The sequence below is a fragment of the Stegostoma tigrinum genome, chromosome 47, assembly GCF_030684315.1.
Source record: "Stegostoma tigrinum isolate sSteTig4 chromosome 47, sSteTig4.hap1, whole genome shotgun sequence".
Lineage (NCBI taxonomy): Eukaryota > Metazoa > Chordata > Chondrichthyes > Orectolobiformes > Stegostomatidae > Stegostoma > Stegostoma tigrinum.
This window is the reverse complement of record NC_081400.1, coordinates 122290-144422: the sequence shown is the minus strand read 5'-3', so window position 1 is coordinate 144422 and position 22133 is coordinate 122290. Positions and strand designations below refer to the sequence as shown.

Below are 22133 nucleotides of genomic sequence, written 5' to 3'. Positions count from 1 at the left end.
ACCACCTACATCCTGCTGTATTGTCTGGCAATCGTCATTATCCGTAACTCCATAGTCTTTGTTCAACGCAAACTTACTAATCAGACCAGACATAGCCCTCCAAATCATTTTTATAATCAGTGATCCCAGCACTAGTCACAGACCTCCAGTCAGCAAAGCACTTTCCACTACAGTCTTCTGTAACCAAGCCAGTTCTGTATCCATCTTAAAGTTCACCGTGAATCCCATGTCAATTCATCTTCTGCACTAGCCTATCACAAGGGACCTTGTCAATAAGTCTTACTAAAGTCCACGTAGACAACATCCAACTGCCTGCCTTAATCATCTTTGTCACTGCTTCCAAAAAAAACTCAAATCAAGTTTTTGAGACATTATGTTCCCCATATAAAGCTATGCTGCCTAAGTCCTTACTTTTCCAAATACAAGTAAATCCAGCCCGAGAGAATCTTAAATCATTTCCCTACCCGCTGGCCCAGGTGAATGACCTGTGACTTCCTGGATTATCCCTGTTGCCCTTCTTAAAGGGAGAAGGAACATTTCCTATCCTCCAGTCATCTGTGATGAAAGATGATAAAAGATTTCATCCAAGGCCCTAGCAATTTCTTCCCTCAGTATTGCGAGATAGAGCCCATCAGGTCCTAGGGACTAATCTATCTTTATGCTTTTCAGAATAACAAACACCACTGCCTTTTTTTAATATTAAAATGCCCCAGAATATCAACATACCACCTCCACCAGACTCAGCATCCATGGTATCCTTCTCCTTTATGAATACCATTGCAAAGTATTCATATAAGCAGCTCGCACACTTCCTCTGGTTCCAGCATAAATTGTCTCCTTTGTCGGAGTGGACCTACCCTTTGCCTAGCTACCCTCTTTCTCCTTATTTACATTTAAAGCATTAGGGATTTGCCTTGATCCTGGTTGCCAAGGACATTTCATGGCCCAGTTTAGCATTCCTAACTCCTTGCTCAAGTTCTTTCCTTCTTTATTTATAGTTTTGGAGGGCTCTGTATGTATTTTTTTTTATTAGATTCCCTACAGTGTGGAAACAGGCCCGTCGCCCCAACAAGTCCACACCGCCCCGAAAAGCATCCCACCCAGACCCATCCCCCTATAACCCACACACCCCTGAACACTACAGACAATTTAACATGGCCAATCCAAATAACTTGCACATCTTTGGACTGTGGGAGGAAACCAGAGCACCCGGAGGAAACCCACGCAGACACCGGGAGAATGTGCAAACTCCACACAGACAGTCACCCGAGGCAGGAATCGAACACAGGTCCCTGACGCTGTGAGGCTGCAGTGCTAACCACTGAGCCACCGTGCCGCCCCACTTCAGTTTCCTAAACCTTACAGAGAGATATTAGGAACTACTAATTTTAAAGAGCAACAGCGGATAACTAAAAAGGTAATACACAGAAAAAATGAGGTATGAAGGACAACTGGCCAAAAATATAAAGGAGGACAGTAAAAGCTTATTTAGGTATGTGAAAAGAAAAAATTGGGTAAGACTAAAATTGGGCCCTTGAAGTCAGAAATGGGTGAATTTATTATGAGGAACAAGGAATTGGTAGAAGAGTTGAATAGGTACTTGGGATCCGTCTTTACTCGGGAAGACACATGCAATCTCCCAGATGCATTAGTGGCTGAGGGACCTAGGGTAATGGATGAACATACATAGAACATTACAGAACAGTACAGGCCCTTTGGGCCTCAATGTTGCGCCAACTTGTCATACCGATCTCAAGACCATCTAACCTACACTATTCCATGTACGTCCATATGCTTATCCAATGACGACTTAAGTGTACCTAAAGTTGGCGAATCTACTACCGTTGCAGGCAAAGCGTTCCATTCCCTTACTACTCTCTCTGAGTAAAGAAACTACCTCTGACATCTGTCCTATATCTTTCACCCCTCAATTTAAAGCTATGCCCCTGCACCCCCCCCCGCCGTGCTCGCCATCACCATCCTAGGAAAAAGGCTCTCCCTTTCCACCCTATCTAACCCTCTGATTATTTTATATATTTCAATTAAGTCACCTCTCAACCTTCTTCTCTCTAATGAAAACAGCCTCAAGTCCCTCAGCCTTTCCTCCTAAGACCTTCCCTCCATACCGGCAACATCTTAGTAAATCTCCTCTGCACCCTTTCCAAAGCTTCCACATCCTTCTTATAATGCGGTGACCAGAACTGTAGGCAATACTCCAAGTGCAGCCGCTCCAGAGTTTTGTACAGCTTCACCATAACCTCGGTTCCGGAACTCGATCCCTCTATTAATAAAAGCTAAAACACCGTATGCCTTCTTAACAGCCCTGTCAACCTGGGTGGCAACTTTCAAGGATCTGTGTACATGGACACCGAGATCTCTCTGCTCATCAACACTACCAGGAATGTTACCATTAGCCCAGTACTTTGCCTTCCAGTTACTCCTACCAAAGTGCATCACCTCACACTCGTCTGCATTAAACTCCATTTGCCACACCTCAGCCCAGCTTTGCAGCTTATCTATTGAAGGGAATTTATATTAGACAGGAAATGGTGTTGGATAGACTATTAGGTCTGAAGGCAGATAAGTCCCCAGGACCTGATGGTCTGCACCCCAGGGTACTTAAGGAGGTGGCTCTAGAAATTGTGGACGCATTGGTAATCCTTTTCCAAGGTTCTATAGATTCAGGATCAGTTCCTGTGGACTGGAGGGTGGCAAATGTTGTCCCACTTTTCAAGAAAGGAGGGAGAGAAAACAGGAAGTTATAGACTGGTTAGCCTGATGTCAGTGATGGGAAAGATGCTGGAGTCAATTATAAAAGATGAAATTATGAATCATTTGGATAGCAGTAACAGGATAGGTCAGAGTCAGCATGGATGTACGAAGGGGAAATCGTGCTTGACGAATCTTCTGGAATTCTTTGAGGATGTATCTATGAAGATGGATAAGGGAGAACTAGTGGATGTGGTGTACCTGGGCTTTCAGAAGGCCTTTGATAAAGTCCCGCATAGGAGATTGGTGAACAAAATTAGGGCACATGGTATTGGGGGCAAAATACTGAGTTGGATTGAAAATTGGCTGGCTGACAGGAAGCAAAGAGTAGTGATAAACGGGTCCCTTTCGGAATGGCAGGCAGTGACTAGTGGGGTACCACAAGGTCCGGTGCTGGGCCCGCAGCTGTTTACGATATATATTAATGATATAGACGAAGGCATTAAAAGTAATATTAGCAAATTTGCTGATGACACAAAGCTGGGTGGCAGTGTGAAATGTGAGGAGGATGTTATTAGAATACAGGGTGACTTGGACAGGCTAGGTGAGTGGACGGATGCATGGCAGTTGCAGTTTAAGTGGATAAATGTGTGGCTATACACTTTGGTGGCAAGAACAGGAAGGCAGATTACTATCTCAATGGAGTCAAGTTAGGTAAAGGGGAAGCACGATGAGATCTAGGTGTTCTTGTACATCAGTCAATGAAAGCAAGCATGCAGGTACAGCAGGCAGTGAAGAAAGCTAATAGCATGCTGGCCTTCATCACAAGAGGAATTGAGTATAGGAGCAAAGAGGTCCTTCTGCAGCTGTACAGGGCCCTGGTGAGACCGCACCTGGAGTATTGTGTGCAGTTTTGGTCTCCAAATTTGAGGAAGGACATTCTTGCTATTTGAGGGAGTGCAGCGTAGGTTCATGAGGTCAATTCCCCAAATGGCGGGACTGTCATACGTTGAAAGATTGGAGCAACTGGGCTTGTATACATGAGTTTAGAAGGATGAGAGGGGATCTGTTTGAGGCGTATAAGATTAGTAAGGGATTGGACACTCTGGAGGCAGGAAGCATGTTTCTGCTGATGGGTGAGTCCAGAACCAGAGGACACAGTTTAAAAATAAGGGATAGGCCATTTAGAACAGAGTTGAGGAAAAACTTCTTCACCCAGAGAGTGGTGGATATACGGGATGCTCTGCCCCAGAAGGCAGTGGAGGCCAACTCTCTGGATACTTTCAAGAAAGAGATGGATAGAGCTCTTAAAGATAGTGGAATCAAGGGTCATGGGGATAAGGCAAGAACAGGATACTGATTGTGGATGATCAGCCATGATCAGAACGAATGGTGGTGTTGGCTCGAAGGGCCAAATGGCCTACTCCACCACCAATTGTCTAGAATGCTGGTCTCTGAGATAACAAGGCATAGAGCTGGATGAACACAGCAGGCCAGGTATCATCAGAGCAGCAGGAAAGCTGACGTTTTGAGTCTGGACCCTTCTTCAGAAATAGGGGAGGGCAAGGGGATTCTGAAATAAACAGAAAAGAGCGGGGAAGGCAGATGGAATGTGGATAGAGGAGCAGATAGGTGGAGAGAAGGCGGACTGGTCAAGGAGGGGGAGGATGATGCCAGTACAGGTGAGCGTGGGCAGGCAGTTGGTCAGTGAGGGAGGGGCGGGTAGGTGGGAGAGAAGACAGATAGGTCAAGGAGGCGGGGATGAGGCTAGTAGGTAGGAAGTGGGGAAGGGTCAGTTAGGTGGGAGGAGCAGATGGATGGGAGAGAAAAATACGGACAGATCAAGGAGGCAGAGATGAGAGCAGGGTGGAGAAATTTCGATGCTTGTAAAGTCCACATTCAGGCCATTGGGCTGCAGGGTTCCCAGGCAGAATATGAGGTGCTGTTCCTCCAGCCTTTTGGACGGCATCATTGTGGCACTGGAGGCGGCCTAGGGTAGGTATGTCGTCTAAGGAGTGGGAGTGGTTCGCAGCTAGGTGGTGTTGTCATTTGGTCACGAACCGAGCGTGGGTGCTCCACAAAGTGGTCTCCAAGCCTCTGCTTGGTTTCCCCGATGTAGAGGAAGCCACATCAGGAACAGTGAATTCAATAGACCATATCAGCAGATGTGCAGGTGAGCATCTGTTTAATGAGGGAAGTTTTCTTGAGGCCTGGGATGGAAGCAAGGAGGGAGGTGTTGGGGCAGGTGTAACACCTGCGGTTGCAGGGAAAAGTGCCATGGGTGATGGGGCTAGTGGGGAGCGCAGAGCAGACAAGGGAGCGCAGAGCAGACAAGGGAGCGCAGAGCAGACAAGGGAGCGCAGAGCAGACAAGGGAGCGCAGAGCAGACAAGGGAGCGCAGAGCAGACAAGGGAGCGCAGAGCAGACAAGGGAGCGCAGAGCAGACAAGGGAGCGCAGAGCAGACAAGGGAGCGCAGAGCAGACAAGGGAGCGCAGAGCAGACAAGGGAGCGCAGAGCAGACAAGGGAGCGCAGAGCAGACAAGGGAGCGCAGAGCAGACAAGGGAGCGCAGAGCAGACAAGGGAGCGCAGAGCAGACAAGGGAGCGCAGAGCAGACAAGGGAGTCACGGAGACAGCGGTCCCTCCGGAAGGCAGATAAGGGTGGGTAGGGAAAAAAATGTCTTTGGTAGTGGGGTCAAATTGAAGGTGGTGGAGGATAATGCGTTGAATCCAGAGGTTGATGGGGTGATAGGTGAGAGGACAAGGGGTACTCTGTCTTTCTTGTTATTGCTGGGAGTTGGTGAGAGGGCTGAAGTGCAGGAAATGCGAAAGATGTGGTCGAGGGCGTTTTCGACCACTGTGGAGAAGAAATTGCGGTCCTTGAAGAACAGGGTCATCTGGGATGTCCTAGAGTGGATCGCCTCATCTTGGGAGCAGATACAGCAGAGGTGAAGGAATTGGGAATACGGGATGGCTTTCTTGCATGAAGGTGGTTGAGAGGAGGTGTCTTCTAGGTAGCTGTGGGAGTCAGTAGGCTTGAAGTAGATATCAGTTTCCAGGTGGTTACCAGAGATAAAGACAGAGGGGTTTAGGAAGGAGAGAGGTATCAGAGACAGGCCAGGTGAACTTAAGGTTGGGGTGGAAGCTGTTAGTAAAGCAGATCAACTGTCTGAGCTCCTCACGGGAGCACGAGGTGGCGCTGATACAGTCTTCGGTGCAGCGGAGGAAGGGGTGTAGGATAGGGCCAGTGTAGTTGTGGAAGAGGGGCTGTTCCATGTATCCTACAAAGAGGCAGGCATAGCTTGGGCCCGTGGCCACCCCCTTTGTCTGTAGGAAGTAGGAGGTGCTGAAGGAGAAGTTGTTCAGGGTAAGGACGCGTTCAGTTAGGCGGATAAGCACGTTGGTGGAGGGGGACTGGTCGGGCCTGCAGGACAGGAAGAAGCGGAATGCTTTTAGGCCTTCTGCATGGGGAATGCAAGTAAATAGGGACTGGATGTCCAAACGGCCTTCTACATTAAACTGATGCTCACCTGCACATCTGCTAATGCGGTATACTGTATCCACTGTTCCCAATCTACATCGGACAAACCAAGCGGAGGCCTGGAGACCGCTTTGTGGAACACCTACGCTCGATTCATGACAAACAACACCTCCCCGTCGTGAACCGCTTCAACTCCCCCCTCCCCTCCTTGGACAACATGCCCATCCTGGGCATCCTCCAATGCCACAATGCTGCCACCCGAAGGCTGGAGAAACAGCATCTCATATTCCACCTGGGAACCCTGCAGCCCAATGGTCTCCCTGTGGTCTTTACAAGCTTCAAAATCTCCCAAACCCGACCTCATCCCAAGGCCAGCCCATCTCATCCCCACCTCTTCAACCTGTCTGTCTTCCCTCCCACCTACCCGCGCCTCCCTCCTCACTGACCAGCTCCCTACCCACACTTATCAGTACTGTACTGGCTTCATCCCCGCCTCCTTGGCCTCTCTGCCTTCTCTCCATCTATATGTTAAGGACTTAGATCTCGATATACAGAGCACAGTTTGAAAATTTGGAAATTATGCGAAACTTGAAAGCGTTGTAAACTGGTAGAACTTCAAAAGAACATCATTACCTGGACAGAATGGGCAGACAGATGGCAGAGAAAATTAATGTGGAGGAACGAGTTGGTTAAGTGATTGAAGGCAACACACGAAATCAGGGTCCACCTCAGGAAACTGAAGTCTAAGCTCCGAGATTCACTGTCTAGGGCCCGCACCTCCCCCATCCCAGACACGATCCACGGATACGGTCTCCACTCCCGCGTTTGAGGGGGCACTGGGATTGTGCTGAGAGAGCAAACGAGCCAGGAGGGGGCCTCCCCAGAGCAGCAAGGGGATCGACTCGATCGGAAATCTCATCCCTTAGTCCCTCCAGGAGAAATTTCGGCCCCAGTCAGAAACCAGACATCCAAAAAGGTGGAAGAGAATCCAGACTCCGCTTACCCAAACGGTGTATTCCACAACAGTAACCACTCTCGTAGGATGGAAAATGCTTCCCGTCATATCATCCTTGTTCTGTTTGCAAGATTAGGAGTGAGCAGGACAGAGCAGATCAGGAGAAGCTGTTCCCAAACGCAAAAAGAACAAGAACAAGAGGTTTGGAGCGACGTCAGGGGAATTGGAGAGATTGAGCTATAGGGAAGAGGGTGAACAGGCTGGGGCTATTCACCCTGGAGCATCAGAGGCTGACCTTTATAGAGGTTTATGAAATGAAGATGGGGCAAGGTCCTTTCCCCCCAGGATAGGGGAGTCCAAAGCTAGAGGGGCATTGGTTTAAGGTGAGAGGGGAAAGATTTAAAAGGGACACAATTAGCAATGTTTTCACACAGAGGATGGTGCGTGACGTGTATGGAACGAGCTGCGAGAGGAAGTGGAGGAGGCTGGTACAATGACAACATTTAAAAAGCATCTGGATGGGTACATGAATACGAAGGGTTTAAGAGGGATATGGGCCAAATGGGACTAGATTAATTTAGGATATCTGGGTCAGCATGGGCTGGTTGGATTGAAGGGTCTGTCTCCGTGCTCCATGATTCTAAATTCTTATAACAAGTTGAAAATAGTTCATAAAACAAAGTACTCCAGCCTTTAGCATAGGGGGATAGAGTACAAGAGGAAGGATATTATATTGAACTTGTACGAAATTCTAATTTGGCCTCAATATATTGAGTCCACTTCTGGGTGCAACACTTTCGGGATGTTATGAAGATAATGGAGAGTGTGCTCCTCTATCCACCTTCTATCATCACCTCTCCCTCTCTCTGTTCATTTCAGAGCCCCCTTCCCCTCTCCCATTTCTGAAGAAGGGTCCAGACCCGAAACGCCAGAGTGATACTTGCAAAGCTCCCTACCGTTCTTGCAGATTTCTTCTGCAGTTTCCATTATCTTCAAAATACCGCTGAAGTGTGGCACCCAGAAGTGGATTCAATACATGAGGCCAAATTAGCATTTCATCCAAGTTCAATATAATATCCTTCCTCTTGTACTCTATCCCTTATGCTAAAGTCTAGAATACTTCATTTTATGAGTTTTCAACTTGTGTTGCCTTTAATCACTTAACCAACTCATTCCTCCACAAAGTTTTCTCTGCCACCTGTCTGCCCATTCTATCCAGTTAATGATGTTCCTTTGAAATTCTCGTTTCCACTTTCAAGTTTCACATCATTTCTAAATTTTCAAACTGTGCCCTGTTTATCGAGATCTAGATCCTTAACATATCAAGAGTAGCAACTGAATCTCAGAGAAATCCACTTTAAATCTTTCTCTAGCCTAGAGATCAGTCACTCAGACAATTTTGTATTCATGTAGCCATTGTCCCTTGTATTCAGTTTTTTTAATACATAGAATGCCCAGTGTGGAAAACAGGCCATCCAGCCAAACAAGTCCATAGCAGTCCTCTGAAAAGCATCCCACCCAGACACATCTCCTTCCTTTCCCACATCCCTGTAATCCTGCATTTCCATGGCTAATGCACCTAACTAACGTATCCCTGAACATTATGGGTAATTTAGCATGGCCAAGCCACATAACTTGAACACCTTTGGGCTGTGGGAGGAAACCAGAGCACCTGGGTGGAAACCCACGCAGACAGATGCCCAAGGCTGGAATTGTACTCTGGTCCCTGGCACTGTGAGGCAGCAGTGCTAACCACTGAATCACTATGCTACCCTATGGTATGGCTTTGGCATCACTTCCTGGCAAAAGCAAAATCAGAAAGTTTGCGAACCAATTGGACACTGATCATGTTTGAACATGAAGATCTGCTAAATGAATACAGGTATGATCAGACTTTGATCGACTCAGATGACTTAGAAAGGGTGGACACTGGGAAGTTATGTCCGTTAGGTGAGGAGACTAGGACCCATGGGCACAGCCTTAGAATTAGAGGGGATAAATTTAAAATGGAAATGAGGAGATATTTCTTCAGCCAGAGAGTGGTGGGCCTGTGGAATTCATTGTCACGGAGTGCAGTGGAGGCTGGGATGTTAAATGTTTTCAAGGCAAAGATTGATAAATTCTTGGTCTCAAGGAATCAAGGGCTATGGAGAGAGTGCAGGAAGTGGAGTTGAAATGCCCATCAGCCATGATTAAATGGCGGAGTGGACTCGATGGGCCGAATGGCCTTACTTCCACTCCTGGGTCTTATGGACTCAGAAAAATAGGTCATTTGCCAAGAGGAATACAATGAGCTTTAACAAATTACTGCTTTGGGAACAGATGTCTGATGCCTTAAAAATTCCTCTCAAAGTAGTGATTTTCAGCTGTCTATTCATCACAAATGGGGCATCTGGCAGTGTCTCACAAGTTGGAGGACTCAGCGAACGAAGCCTTGTAAATCCATTCCAATATGAGGCACAGCCAACAATACAGAAAAGAATAAAGAGAAAAGAAGTGGCAACATTCCTGGCATAAAACAGGACTGAAGTAATTATCATAGACAGGCAAATGAAGCAATGCTCAAAGAACTGCACACAGGCTTTTAAGATGCAATTCAAAATACTAATGCCGTAAATACTTCAAAGTAGAAAAGGATTTTTGAAGCACTAAAGTTCAGAGGGGGAAGTTAACAGCATTGTTTAGTGTGAGGAAATTATACTAAACACTAGACGTTTCACTCTGACAATAAGCTGGCTTATCATTGATTAATGAAACTGTTCCCAACATCAACAATGCTGTCATAGAAAGCATAGAATCATACAACACGGAAACAGACCCTGCCAGTCCATCTTGTCCATGCCAACCAGGTTTCCCCAAACTAAACTAGCTCCATTTGCCTGCATTTGGCCCATAACCCTCTAAAGCATGCCATACTTCTAAGTGGCCTCTTGGATTGCCCCTTTCAGGGAATTAGGGACTTGCACCCCAAGATCGTTCCGAATATCAATGCTACTAAGGGTCCTGCCATTTACTGTATGCTGTCCTCTTGCATTTGAGCTCCCAAAATGCATCACCTCACTTGTCCAGATTCAACTCCATCTGCCATTTTTCCGCTCAACTTTCCAACAGATCTGTATTGTGCTGTATCATTTGACAACCTTCCTTACTTTTCACAACTCAACTAAATTAAACTTTCATTTTATCTGCAAGCTTATAAATCAGACTACCTACATTTTCACCCAAATCATTAACAAATATTACAAATAGATCCGATCCTCACAGCACGTCACTGGTTTCAAACTCGTGACCGCTTCCATCTAGAATGACAAGGGCAGCAGATGCATGGAAGAACCACCATCTTCAAGTTTACCCTCTATCCTGATATGGAAATATATGCCATTCCTTTAGCTACACTCGCTCAAAATCCCTAACATTTGAAATTCTACCCACCACAATTGAAGAAATCCACTCACCATTAACTTTGCCTTTAAGACCTGAAGTATGTCATTCAGCCCTTCAAGTCTGTTCCACCATTCAATGGGATCATGGCTGATCTGATAAGCTTCAACTCTATTTTTCTGCTTTTTACCTCATTACCTCTCTATTCTCTCAGTGAATAAAAATCTGTCAACCTAAACATCGAATATACTTAATGATCCAGCCTCAGTAGCCCTTTGTGGTGAGAAATACCACACATTCACAACGCTCAGGAAATTCCCCTTCATTTCTCTCTTAAATATGTGATCCCTTACTCTGAAATCATGCTATGTAGTCCTAGACTCTCCTACAAGAGGAGATAACCTTTCCACATCTACTGTGTCAATAAGGTCACATCAGGGCCAATCTACTCAACCTCTTTTCATAACACAGTCCCTCCAGACTTTTATCACCCTCGTGAACCTTCTCTGGATGACCTCAATTGTTTAGATAAGGAATTATGAAAGAGTTCTAAGGAAGGGTCACTGGACTCAAAGCACAAACTGATTTCTCCCCACAGATGCTGCCAGACCTTCTGATATTTGCCAGCGATTTCTGTTTTTTGTTTCTACATTCCAGCATCTGCAGTTCTTTTGGTTCTTTATTGAGTAATTTTACCCAGTGCATTTTAAGCAAAGCCCCCTTATCTTTACGTCTTGAAAAGGGTCACATAGCTCAACAACTTAATTGATTTCTCTCCACAGGTGCTGCCAGACCTGTTCCATTTTTCCAGCATCTTCAGCTTTGTCTTTGATTTTTTAAAAAAAAAATTGCCTTCCCATTGAAACAAAGGCCAGCACTAATTGTTTTCCCCATCACCGCTGAATTGAACTTTATGACTTGCTGAAGGAGGTTGACAAAGTAAATGTAGAGATGTTGTTTTCCCTTGTGGGGCAATTTAGAATCAGGTCATAGTATTAGGGTAAGGGACGGCAGATTTAAAACAGAGATGAGGAAGAAAAAAAACTTCGCTCAAAGGTTGGTGGATCTGTGGAATTCAGTCACAGTTGCAGTGGATATTGGTACATTTATGGAGACTAACAGGTTTTTAATTAGTCTTGTGTTGAACTGTTATGAAGGAGCTGAGGCAGAGGGGAAAATCAACCATTATCGTACTGAATGGCTGCAGGGATTCAATAGGCTGAATAGCCTCCTCCTCCTATTTATTATGTTCTAACTTAGATTTTTTTTGTGATTCATTCATTCACAAGGACCTCACCCCAACCTCATGTTTTATCTTCCTGCAGTTCTCTTCATGTAAACACTCAGCTCCTCAATGCTTCCTGTCAAAGTGCCTCATCTCACAAGTGCCCATAAATATTCTAATTGCACAGAACTGGACCAATCAATATTGTCAATATAAGGGCAAGCCAGAGGTGTGAATTCTTATCAAAAAGAGATGAGTGGAGGATGAATCAGAGGCCACTATCAAGGGCCATATCATAAGGCTTCCACGAAATAATAATCATGGAATTAAAGGTACAGGACAAAAGAAATGCGTTGATTTTGCATTTTATAGACAATGACCAGATTCAGTCATCTTTTACAATACTGAGGATAGGACAAAAGAGTGATTGGAGATAAAATCGCGAAAGAATGGACAGGCACTGGAAGGAAATCAAATTAGTTTACCTTCACTAAACTCCTGAATGCCTGACGTGCACCTTTCTGTCCATTTATTAATATGCCTTTTAAGTTCAACAAGTTTACAATACTTTCAAGTTTCAGATCACTGCCAAATTTTTAAATTGTGCCTTGATATTAATGACCTAGATCTTGATATACAAGAAGAGCAAATGAATCCCAGGGAACTCCACCACAAACCTTCCTCTTGCCCAAAAAAACATCACCTATTAACCACTGTTTCTTGTCACTCAGCAAGTCTCGAAAATTTGGTGAGCTTTAGTGTCGTAAGACAATCAGAGCCATATTTAATTATCTAGGATTAAAATAACAATATACAAGATTGTCAGAAACAGTGGGCATGTCTGGAAAGAGTGATAGGATACGTAGAGAAAACAGTGGCTCCAAATGGTGGTCACATTATTAGAGATTCATTCAACATGGAAACAGACCCTTCAGTCCAATGATAACAAAGTGTGGAGCTGGATGAACACAGCAGGACAAGCAGCATCTCAGGAGCACAAAAGCTGATGTTTCGGGCCTAGACCCTTCATCCTTTTTACTGAGGTGTTGGGGGCCAGGGAATAGGAAGTCCTGGAGGAGGTGAAGGGCGTGGGTGGTGTCACGGGCGTAGGTAGGGAGTTCCTGGACCAAAGGGGAGAAAATGGAGTCCAGATAGGTGAAGATGAGTTTGGTGGGGCAGGAACAGGCTGAGACAATGGGTCGACCAGGGCAGGCAGGTTTACGGATTTTGGGAAGGAGATAGAAACAGGCCATGCGGGGTTGGGGAACAATGAGGTTGGAGGCTGTGGGTGGGAGGTCCCGAGGTGATGAGATCACGGATGGTGTTGGAGATGATGGTTTGGTGCTCGGGGGTGGGGTCATGATCAAGGGGGCAGTAGGTGGTGGTGTCAGAGAGTTGGCGTTTGGGTGAAGGGTCTAGGCCCAAAACATCAGCTTTTGTGCTCTGGAGATGCTGCTTGGCCTGCTGTGTTCATCCAGCTCCACACTTTGTTATCTTGGATTCTCCAGCATCTGCAGTTCCCATTATCACTTCAGTCCAATGAGTTCACATTGACTATTTTCCAAACTAAATTAGTCCCATTTGCCTCTGTTCGGCCCATAGCTCTCCAAACCTTTCCTATTCATGAACTTATCCAGATGTCATTTAAACTTTCTAACTGTATCTGCACCCACCACTTCCTCTAACAGTTCATTCCACACACTAACCACTCACTGCGTTAAAAAAAATGCCCCAATGTCCTTTTTAATCTTTCTCCTCTCACCTTAAAAATACGCCTCTATTTTTGAACTCCCCAACTTGAGAAAAATCTTTGCTATTCACATTATCTACACACCTCATGATTTTATCAACCTCTATCTAGAAAGGTTACCCCTCAACATCCCACACTCCAGTGAAATAAGTCCCAGTCTATTTTTACATCGCTCAAACCCTAACCCCCACCTCTCCCCAACTGTGATTCCCAGGAACAGCTTGTTAAAATCTTTTCTGAAGTATCGTTCCTAGAACAGGGAGACCAGAACTGCACACAGTACTCCAGGAGAGGTCGTATCAACGTTCTGTACGACCTCAGCATGACATCCCAACTCCATTGCTCGGACTTTTGAGTAAAAAAGTGGAGCGTGCTGAATGACTTCTTAACCATCCTGTTTTTCTGTCACACAAACGTCAAAGAATTACGTACCTGAGCCCCGAGATCTCTGTTCTACAAAACTACCTAGGGTCCTATAAATTAATTGTATAAGTCTTGACCTTGTTTTTACCAAAATCCAATATCTCACATTTGTCCCAATCAAATATGATCTGCCACTTCTCAGACCACTGACCCAAGTAATCAAGATCTCTGTTATCTTTGATGACTTTCTTCACTGTCCACTATACGACCAATTTGCGTGTCACCTGCAAGCTTACTAACCATGCTTCCTATATTCTCATCCAATCATTGATATAAATAAAAGTGGACCCAGTATCGATCCCTGTGGAACACAGTTTGTCACAGGCCCCGACTCCAAAAAACCCTCCACCTGTCTCCAACCATAAAGGCAATTCTGTATCCAAGTGGCAAGCTCACCCTGAATACCATGTGATCTAACTTTACTAGTTAGTTTATCATGCAGAACATTAAAGGCTTTACTAAAAAAGTCCAAGTAAAAAATGTCTACCGAAGGTTTTATTTGAGAGGATTTGTAGCTCAGGTCATGGATGAGGTTGATTGCAGATGTTTCGTCACCACACTAGGTAACATCAATGGGCCTCTGGTGAAACGTTGGGGTCCTGTCCTGCTTCATATTTATATGCTTCAGTTTGCTAGGGTGGTTGGCGTTACTTCCAGTTCTGGTTATCAGTGGTTTGTACAATCGGGTCCAGTTCAAATGTGTTTGTTGGCGGAGTTCTGGTTGGAATGCTAAGCCTCCAGGAATTCACTGTCTGGTTCGTGCCATTATGGATGTGTTGTCCCAGTTGAATTTATATCCTTCTTTGTCAGTAAGTATTGAGACCAGTGAGAACTGGTCGTGTCTCATGGCTAGTTGGTGCTCGTGTATCCTTATTGCCAGTTTTTCTTCCAGATTAGCCTATGTAATGTTTTTCACAATCTCGCATGGTATTTCTGAATATTATGTTAGTTTTATCACTGCACCAGGACATTATTCAAATGAACCACAACACATGGCAGCATGAGCATGGCAACCAGAATTGTGCAAAGCAGAATGGGGCACTTATATGGAGTTTTTCAAAAGAATGGATACCCGAAAAGCAAATCTGCCGTTACCTCAACGACAGACCACAAGATGACAAAACACCCAGACACAACAGTCACCCTACCATGCGTCAATGACTACTTATACCTCCTAGCTATCAGGGTAGCCCACAAACCAACAACCACCCCGCAACAACTACTGATGAACATCAAAGAACACCATACCCGCAACCAATAACACTAACATAATATACAAAAATACCATGCAAGGACTGTGAAAAACATTACAAAACTGGAAAAAAAGCTGGCAATAAAGGATACACAAACACCAATTAGCCAAGAGACACAACCAATTTTCACTGGTCTCAATACACACAGACAAAGAAGGAAATGAATTTGACTGGGACAGCACATCCATAATAGCACAAACCAAACAGAGACAGGTTAGGGAATTCCTGGAGGCCCTGCATTCCCACAGAAACTCCAACAAACACATCGAACTGGACTCTGTTTACAAACCGCTGAAAAACTGAAGCAGAAGTTATGGCACCACTCCAGCAAACTGAGGCATAGAAATAAGAAGCAGGACAGAACACCGATGTTTCACTGGAGGCAGTGATGATATTACCTAACAGGGTGACGAAACATCCGCAATCAAACACACCAGCTCGGTGAGCACGTCTGCAACCTCAACATCTACTGCTCTGCCCTAATCAGTCTTTTTGGTTACTTTCTCAAAAAACTCAATCAAGTTTGAGAGACATGATTTCTCTTACACAAAACCATGCTGACTATCCCTAATAATTCCCTCCCCCTCCAAACGTATGGAGATCCTATCTTTCAGGATAACGTTCGACAACTTACCCACCAATGTCAGACTTGCAGGTCCACAATCCTTACAGCCTTTCTCAAATAAAGGCACATGCCACCCCCTAATCCTCCAGCATACTCATTTCAGTTAAGCATTTCTGATCATAAATTTTCAGGATCAGAGCAAACAAACAGGTGACGGGGCAACTTGTTTCGAGCAGATTATGGGAACTGGGCTGTATTGTCCAGAGTTTTGAAATTAGAATTATCTCAATGAAACTTGCAATTATTCTTTTCAGGCACGGCAGGGTGTATGAACTGTTCCCCGGTTGCTGAGTCAAGAATTAGGGGTCTGAAAATAAAAGGGGCGGGTGAAATAAGATGGAAATGAGAAACAATTTCTTCACTCAGCAGGCACTGAATACACCAGAGAGTTGTAAGAGCTAGGTGATCATGTTCAATATAGAAAGCAATAAGAGTTTGGGAGAAGAATGATACGAAAACAGTACAGGAAAATAGCACTTAAATAGATGATTTGTCTCAATTTAAATGAATGGTGCAACAGACTTAAATTGATTTGTCTTCGCCTGTTCGTACAGTCACATGAAGATGTTACAAGGAAACCTATTAAACATTAATGCCTGCTACTTGACATTGGCAACTAAGTTTCTCATCACTGCAGCTGACTCTTTGCCACAAGAAACTAAATCTTCAATTTAGGGGTTTCCTAGGAAATACTTTATTTTTAGAATTCATTCACAGAATATGCAAGTGGCTAGGCCAGCATTTATTGTCCATCCATAATGGATCAGAGGTCAGTTAAGAATCAACCACATTATTGGAAGTTTGAAGTCACATATAAGTCAGACCAGGTAAGGGCAACAGCTTCCTTCCCTAAAGGTCATTAGTGAGTCATACAGGATTGAGACAATCAACAATGGTTTCATGGTCATTATTTGACACTAACTCCAAATTTTCTTTCTAGTGAAGATAAATTTCATGGGTCGAAGCAGATTTTGAACCCAGCTCCTCAGAATATTACTTGGGTCTCTGGATTAATAATAATCCAGCAAAAACGCCATCGTCTCTTCATTGTTTTGTCACATACATACAAGAGCCACTAAAATACAAAATTAAACTACAAAATGAAAATCCACGATGAAATATGCAACAATATGAAAATGAGCTCGAACAGGAGTCAGCAAACCACTAGGTTTCTGACAAATTAGCCATGTTCTAACATGAGAGAAACATGCCTGTCAATCTTGAGCATTAGGTCATACAGAAACATTTTGAGATGCTTTTCTTTGAAAGGAAGATGTTATGACCTCTGGGTGTCAACACATTTGCAAGAGAAATAAAAAAATCCTTGTTTCCCCTCAGATCCACAACACAGACTGTCAACATGAGATTTTATTAGGTTGTCCCCCTGGCCTAGTCAGCTTCAAGAAAAGCTTATCCCTCCCTTTTCAAAATGGGTTAACATTCACAGTCATCTAGCTTTCTGATGCCACTCTAAAATTGAGAGGATTAAAGATTTCTGCTAGCTCCAGCATAACTCCCTTCAGAAACCCAACATATATCCTATGTCACCTTTAGGGTAATATCAAAATACCTAGCAATTTAACATCTGATTTTGTTTTTCCATGTTTCACTTTAGTGTTTGTACAAATTGGAGGTGAACTACATCCCCGACTTTTTGGGGGGGTGGGGGGGGGGGGTCTTGCACTCACTGAAGCCGTGTCATTCTGAAGACTTGCATTTTTTCCCCCCCCAAGGTTTACGTTTCAGAAATCTCTTCCTTCAATATAATCTGAACCCAGTGAGAAGTCACAATGCAGAGGCTGGGGAGCAGATCTGTACTGTTTGTTTGTGTTGCTGGCCTCCCACCTAAAAAAAAATACTCCCCCTCGAAGGAATAGCTTCAAAAGATACCACTTGGACTTACTACTGAATTATTTTCCTTAAACCACATTATAAATGGTAACATTTCTTTAATGGCCTGGGTGAATTCAGAGCACTTCTACACATTAAGTTGCTACTAGCACCTGAAATCATGGTAAAATGCATCAAGATCCAACAGCTTCTGGGAAAAAGTGGTCAATCAGTAAGGCACATGATTCAATAGTCTCTTGTCTGCAGTTCTCCATAAGAAGTCCTTTCATTTCATTTCAATATAGCTGATGTCACTATACAGTTCCCTCTGTGGGGAGAGGAAACAAGTAAAAGGTGCTACTGCTCACATGAACTCTTACACATGGATTAACAGCTGGTTGGAGAGCACAGTCATCAGATGTAGAGCAGACCATTTTCAGAAAGCATAACTGGAGAATGATGCATGCCATGGAAATCCTGGGATGATAGAGAAGAAAATGTCACCAGGAAGTTGTTGCTCACCTGCTTCAACTTGAGAGCAGCTTGGACAGAGGGCCTGTTCTCCATTTGCTGCGCCAAACGGCGGTTTCTGGCACTTGCCAGTTGCTGCTGCTGCATCGTTGCTCGAATGCTCACCGTTGGAGGCTGTTTGTTCTTCAGCATGTTGGTAAAGCTTCAAGGTTGAACAGAAGTGGTTTAAACAGGTTTTAATACACAGAACTCAAAGGCAATTCGAGCCCCTCAGCTACGGTGCCCCAGTTCCCAGTGAAACCTTTCAGTACAGAGATACGTGGCACATTTTTTTGTTGTTAAAATGTGTTCGTTCCCCTGATTCTGGGATTGCAACAATTGCAGGCTGAGTTATCAGAAAAAAGTGTAACATTTAGTGCAAGAAAAATCAAAGCAGCAAGATGAAAACGTGAATGGGAAAAAAAGAGAAAGTGTGAAGTGTTTGAGGAAAGGATTGAAAGGCATAGCAATAAGAGAATATTAAATATCAACAACACAAAAATAGCTACTGGGCTCACATCCATTCATTTTGGACACAGACTTTCCAAAAGCTAAATGTTCTGGAAAGTAAGAATTTTCATTTTTGCTTCTACATCTTGTTTACACATCTGTATCCTCCATGCACATTTTATATCAGCTGCTATAGTCATCATTAAGTATCAGATATAGGGAACCTTCACAAATTTCAATTAACTTCACTACCAAATACACAGCAGCAACATCTTGTCACAAAGTTCCTAACTAAAGGAAAATCTATAGCCATGTTTAACTATCAACTAAATGTCCAAGATTATTGAATCAATGCTCAAAAGAAAAACTAAGCAGGCAAAGATATTTTGCTCTCTCAGCCAAAACAATACTTATGACTGGAATACAGTGACAAACCAGTCACAATGGCCCAAATTTTAATGACAGTGAGCCAGTGAGAGGATGTTACACTTCTAGGTTAGGAAAAACTGGACAGGCTCCCCCGCAACCATTCATGATTGGCTGAAGTCACTGGAAATTAAGCTGAGTAAATATTGTAATACACTATAACACTTACAGCCTGAAAACAACTATTTGCCCATCCTGATGTTTATACCCCATCATATTTCATATTTTTCACATAACTGCATCAACATATTCAACTTACCCCTTACGTTTCAGTCAACTTTCTTAGGTAGTACATGCCATTCCTACCATTCCCATCGAAATAGACCAAGTTCATTTGCTAACTACACATCATTTTGTACAATTTCATTTACGCTTTCTTGATTTTTTTTCTGAATTTTTAAATTGCACTTCCAATTCGAGACCAATTTATGCAAACTATGAACAGGGGTCACAGCACAACAGCACTTCCTACATTTCTGCTACTTGCCCTGATTCCATGTTCTGATCTTAACCCTGAGCCTAACACCTAAATAAAAGCCATATGGATATCAAGAACCACTGCATTAGTCTAGTCTATTCCATTGCTTCTTCAAATAATTCAGTTAATCAAACCTTTTGTAATTCAGAGTTACATTAAATTATTCAAATGCATTCAAGTTAGGATTCTATTGGCTATCCTGCTTTTGAAGTGACATTAATTATCTACCGTTGCCTAATTGATCCTCTTTTTAACTACAGGAAGTATATTTTTCAGCATAACATCGTGGTCTGAAGGGCCTGTACTGTTCTATGTTCTATATTAACTATTCACTATTTTATTTTAAAATTATTTTATACAAATTTAATTATGGTTGGGCTGCCACATGTCTCACCTCTTTTCATACGTTGTGAAGACCTCATCTTTTTATTCACTTTAGATTGTGGGCTAAAACAGGAAGATTGTATTAAAACACCAAGGACTGTGGAAGGATATGCTGCACTTTTGAGAACAAGTCATTTAAATTCATTGAGGGTTGACTTTGCCCTGCTTTGTTCAAGCAGTCTTTTTGGAAGGGGTGGAGTGAGGAGGGTAGAAGGAATAAGAACAAGGCGGCATCGCACCAGGGTGTGCACACCAACTGAAATTCTGCAAGGAACAGATCACTGATTGGTGTACAATTGTGACCAGGTGCAAATGCCAGGGTTCATCATCTTGGCAGCAAGTCCCTCATCATCTCCCAGGCAAGCAAACAGCCCGGGTGCTTACTATTCTGGGGGAGTAGAGACCGGACCACTGCAAGAACAGGTTCGGTGTGTACCTCTCTCTCTCTCGCTACAGGAAGAATCCCGGAACCTAAAGAAAACCTTTTTTTTGGGCTAGACACCATAAGCTGCTGCCTTTAAACACAGTTTGAAGAGGTTTTGTACTTAGTGTATGCCTTGTGCCTCCTGCAAGCCTAGGAAAAGGGGACTGAAGAACAGGTCTTGGCAAGAAAAAGAAACATCTCATTGAACCCAGTGGATTGATGCTATTGAACTGTATTTTCCAAGATTTTTTGCTGGACTCTCAGAGTTGATTTTGGTTTTGTCTGCAAAGGGAATTTTAATGAGGGTTAAGACATAACCAATTGAGCCATACCTTGGTACTTCATACCTTCATTTACCTATGACTAGAATGTACTTATTTGTGATAAACAGTAATTCTTGATAAGTGTAGGAACCTGGTCAGTATTTTCTGTTAATCTGATTCCATCAGACTGTTCCCTTTTTACTTAATTCACTCGAGACATGGGCACGTCTGGATGGCAGCATTTATTGCTCCTCCTTAGTTGCCCTTGAGATGGTGGTTTTGAACTGCCTTTTTGAACTGCTGCAGTCCTTGTGCTGTAGGTAAACATACAGTGCCCTTGGAGAGGGAATTCCAGGACTGTGACTCAGGTATATAAGGACTGCATGCACTTTGATTAAATCATTCCATTTTGCAGCATCCCTAGAAGTCATGGGGCTCAAAAATCAGCAGAGTCCCCCAGTTTGTAGGGTGCAACAATGTGCATCTATCTGAACCAGATATTGTATCCAAAGTTTGATTAGTTTATTAATTATCTTCTGCCATTATAATTTAAAATCTTGCCCCCCCCCACCTTTTGATCTCCTCTTTCAATATCACACCTGCCACAAAAATTCCTTAAACAAGTACTATTTAATGTTTCTATGAGCACTTTGAGCAGTTGAAAAAGTGCTGATTGGTTGGTGAAGTTCCTTTGTTGCTATGGGGACCACATTTACCAACCGAGCAACATTCTCTCTTGCAGGATAGAGTGTTGCAGCCTTTGATGTTTGGTATTCTTGCATCTCTCCTGATGAGCACAAGATGTAAAGCTTCAACCTCATGTTTGATATTTTTCATCAATATGAGTTCTGCACTAGCAAGCGAATTATTATCATCTTTGATAAGACTGTTTATTTTTGCAGTGTCTTTTAGATTTATTGCTCCTTTGGTTATACACTAATATCTTAATTATTGCCCTCAGATATACTCAAATACATGGCATGTGCTTTTGCTTTGGCTTCAATTTATCCTCTTTTTTTGATATTTGTTATTTGATAAATACTGGTCTTGGGACATATTTATCAACTCTACTGATATTTTAAATATTTTCAACTGTAGCTGTTTTCATCAGTAACTCTTTCCATTTGATTTTTATTATTTTCATTCTTCTAAAAAAAAAACACTGATGAACTCCATTACTTCGGTCTTTGTCTTAACTTCAAGCTTTATTTTCAACCTTGCTATTCTGAGGCCACTGCTGTCTAGATCTGCCTCTAAGCTCACTTCTCTTACTTGTTTTGACTAGTTTCCCATTACTATATCCAGCTCTCCTTTATAGGTTGCTGCAAAAGAAGCCCCGTACCTCATAATAACTATTTCCTATGCCCTTTTCATTAGCTCTTCGTGCTACTCTCCCCATTATTCAAACGGCAGGCCCGCTCAAACTGAAAGAGTAGTGGTTGGGATGCCTAGCAACATTCAATCAACAAGAAATTGATGCCTTTGCAAAAATTTAGAAAAAGAGAGTTGAGAATACTCTATTGTAACAGTTAGGAACTGCATTGAGAAGCCAATGAGCTAAAAGAC

At 43.4% G+C, this 22133-nt stretch overlaps 1 protein-coding gene across 6 annotated transcripts in view; it reads right to left on the bottom strand.

Moving 5' to 3' along the window:
- The window catches only part of chtopa (chromatin target of PRMT1a), a 51148-nt gene that overhangs the window by 12101 nt on the left and 16914 nt on the right, over nt 1–22133 (bottom strand). For all 6 annotated transcript variants that reach the window (XR_009443468.1, XM_048525754.2, XM_048525753.2 and 3 more), the window contains exon 3: nt 18155–18305. Coding sequence is in view for 5 of the 6 variants with exons in the window: in XM_048525754.2 (XP_048381711.1) it covers nt 18155–18305 (151 nt within the window). In the remaining variant the exon portion in view is untranslated. The remainder of the gene's footprint in view (nt 1–18154; nt 18306–22133) is intronic.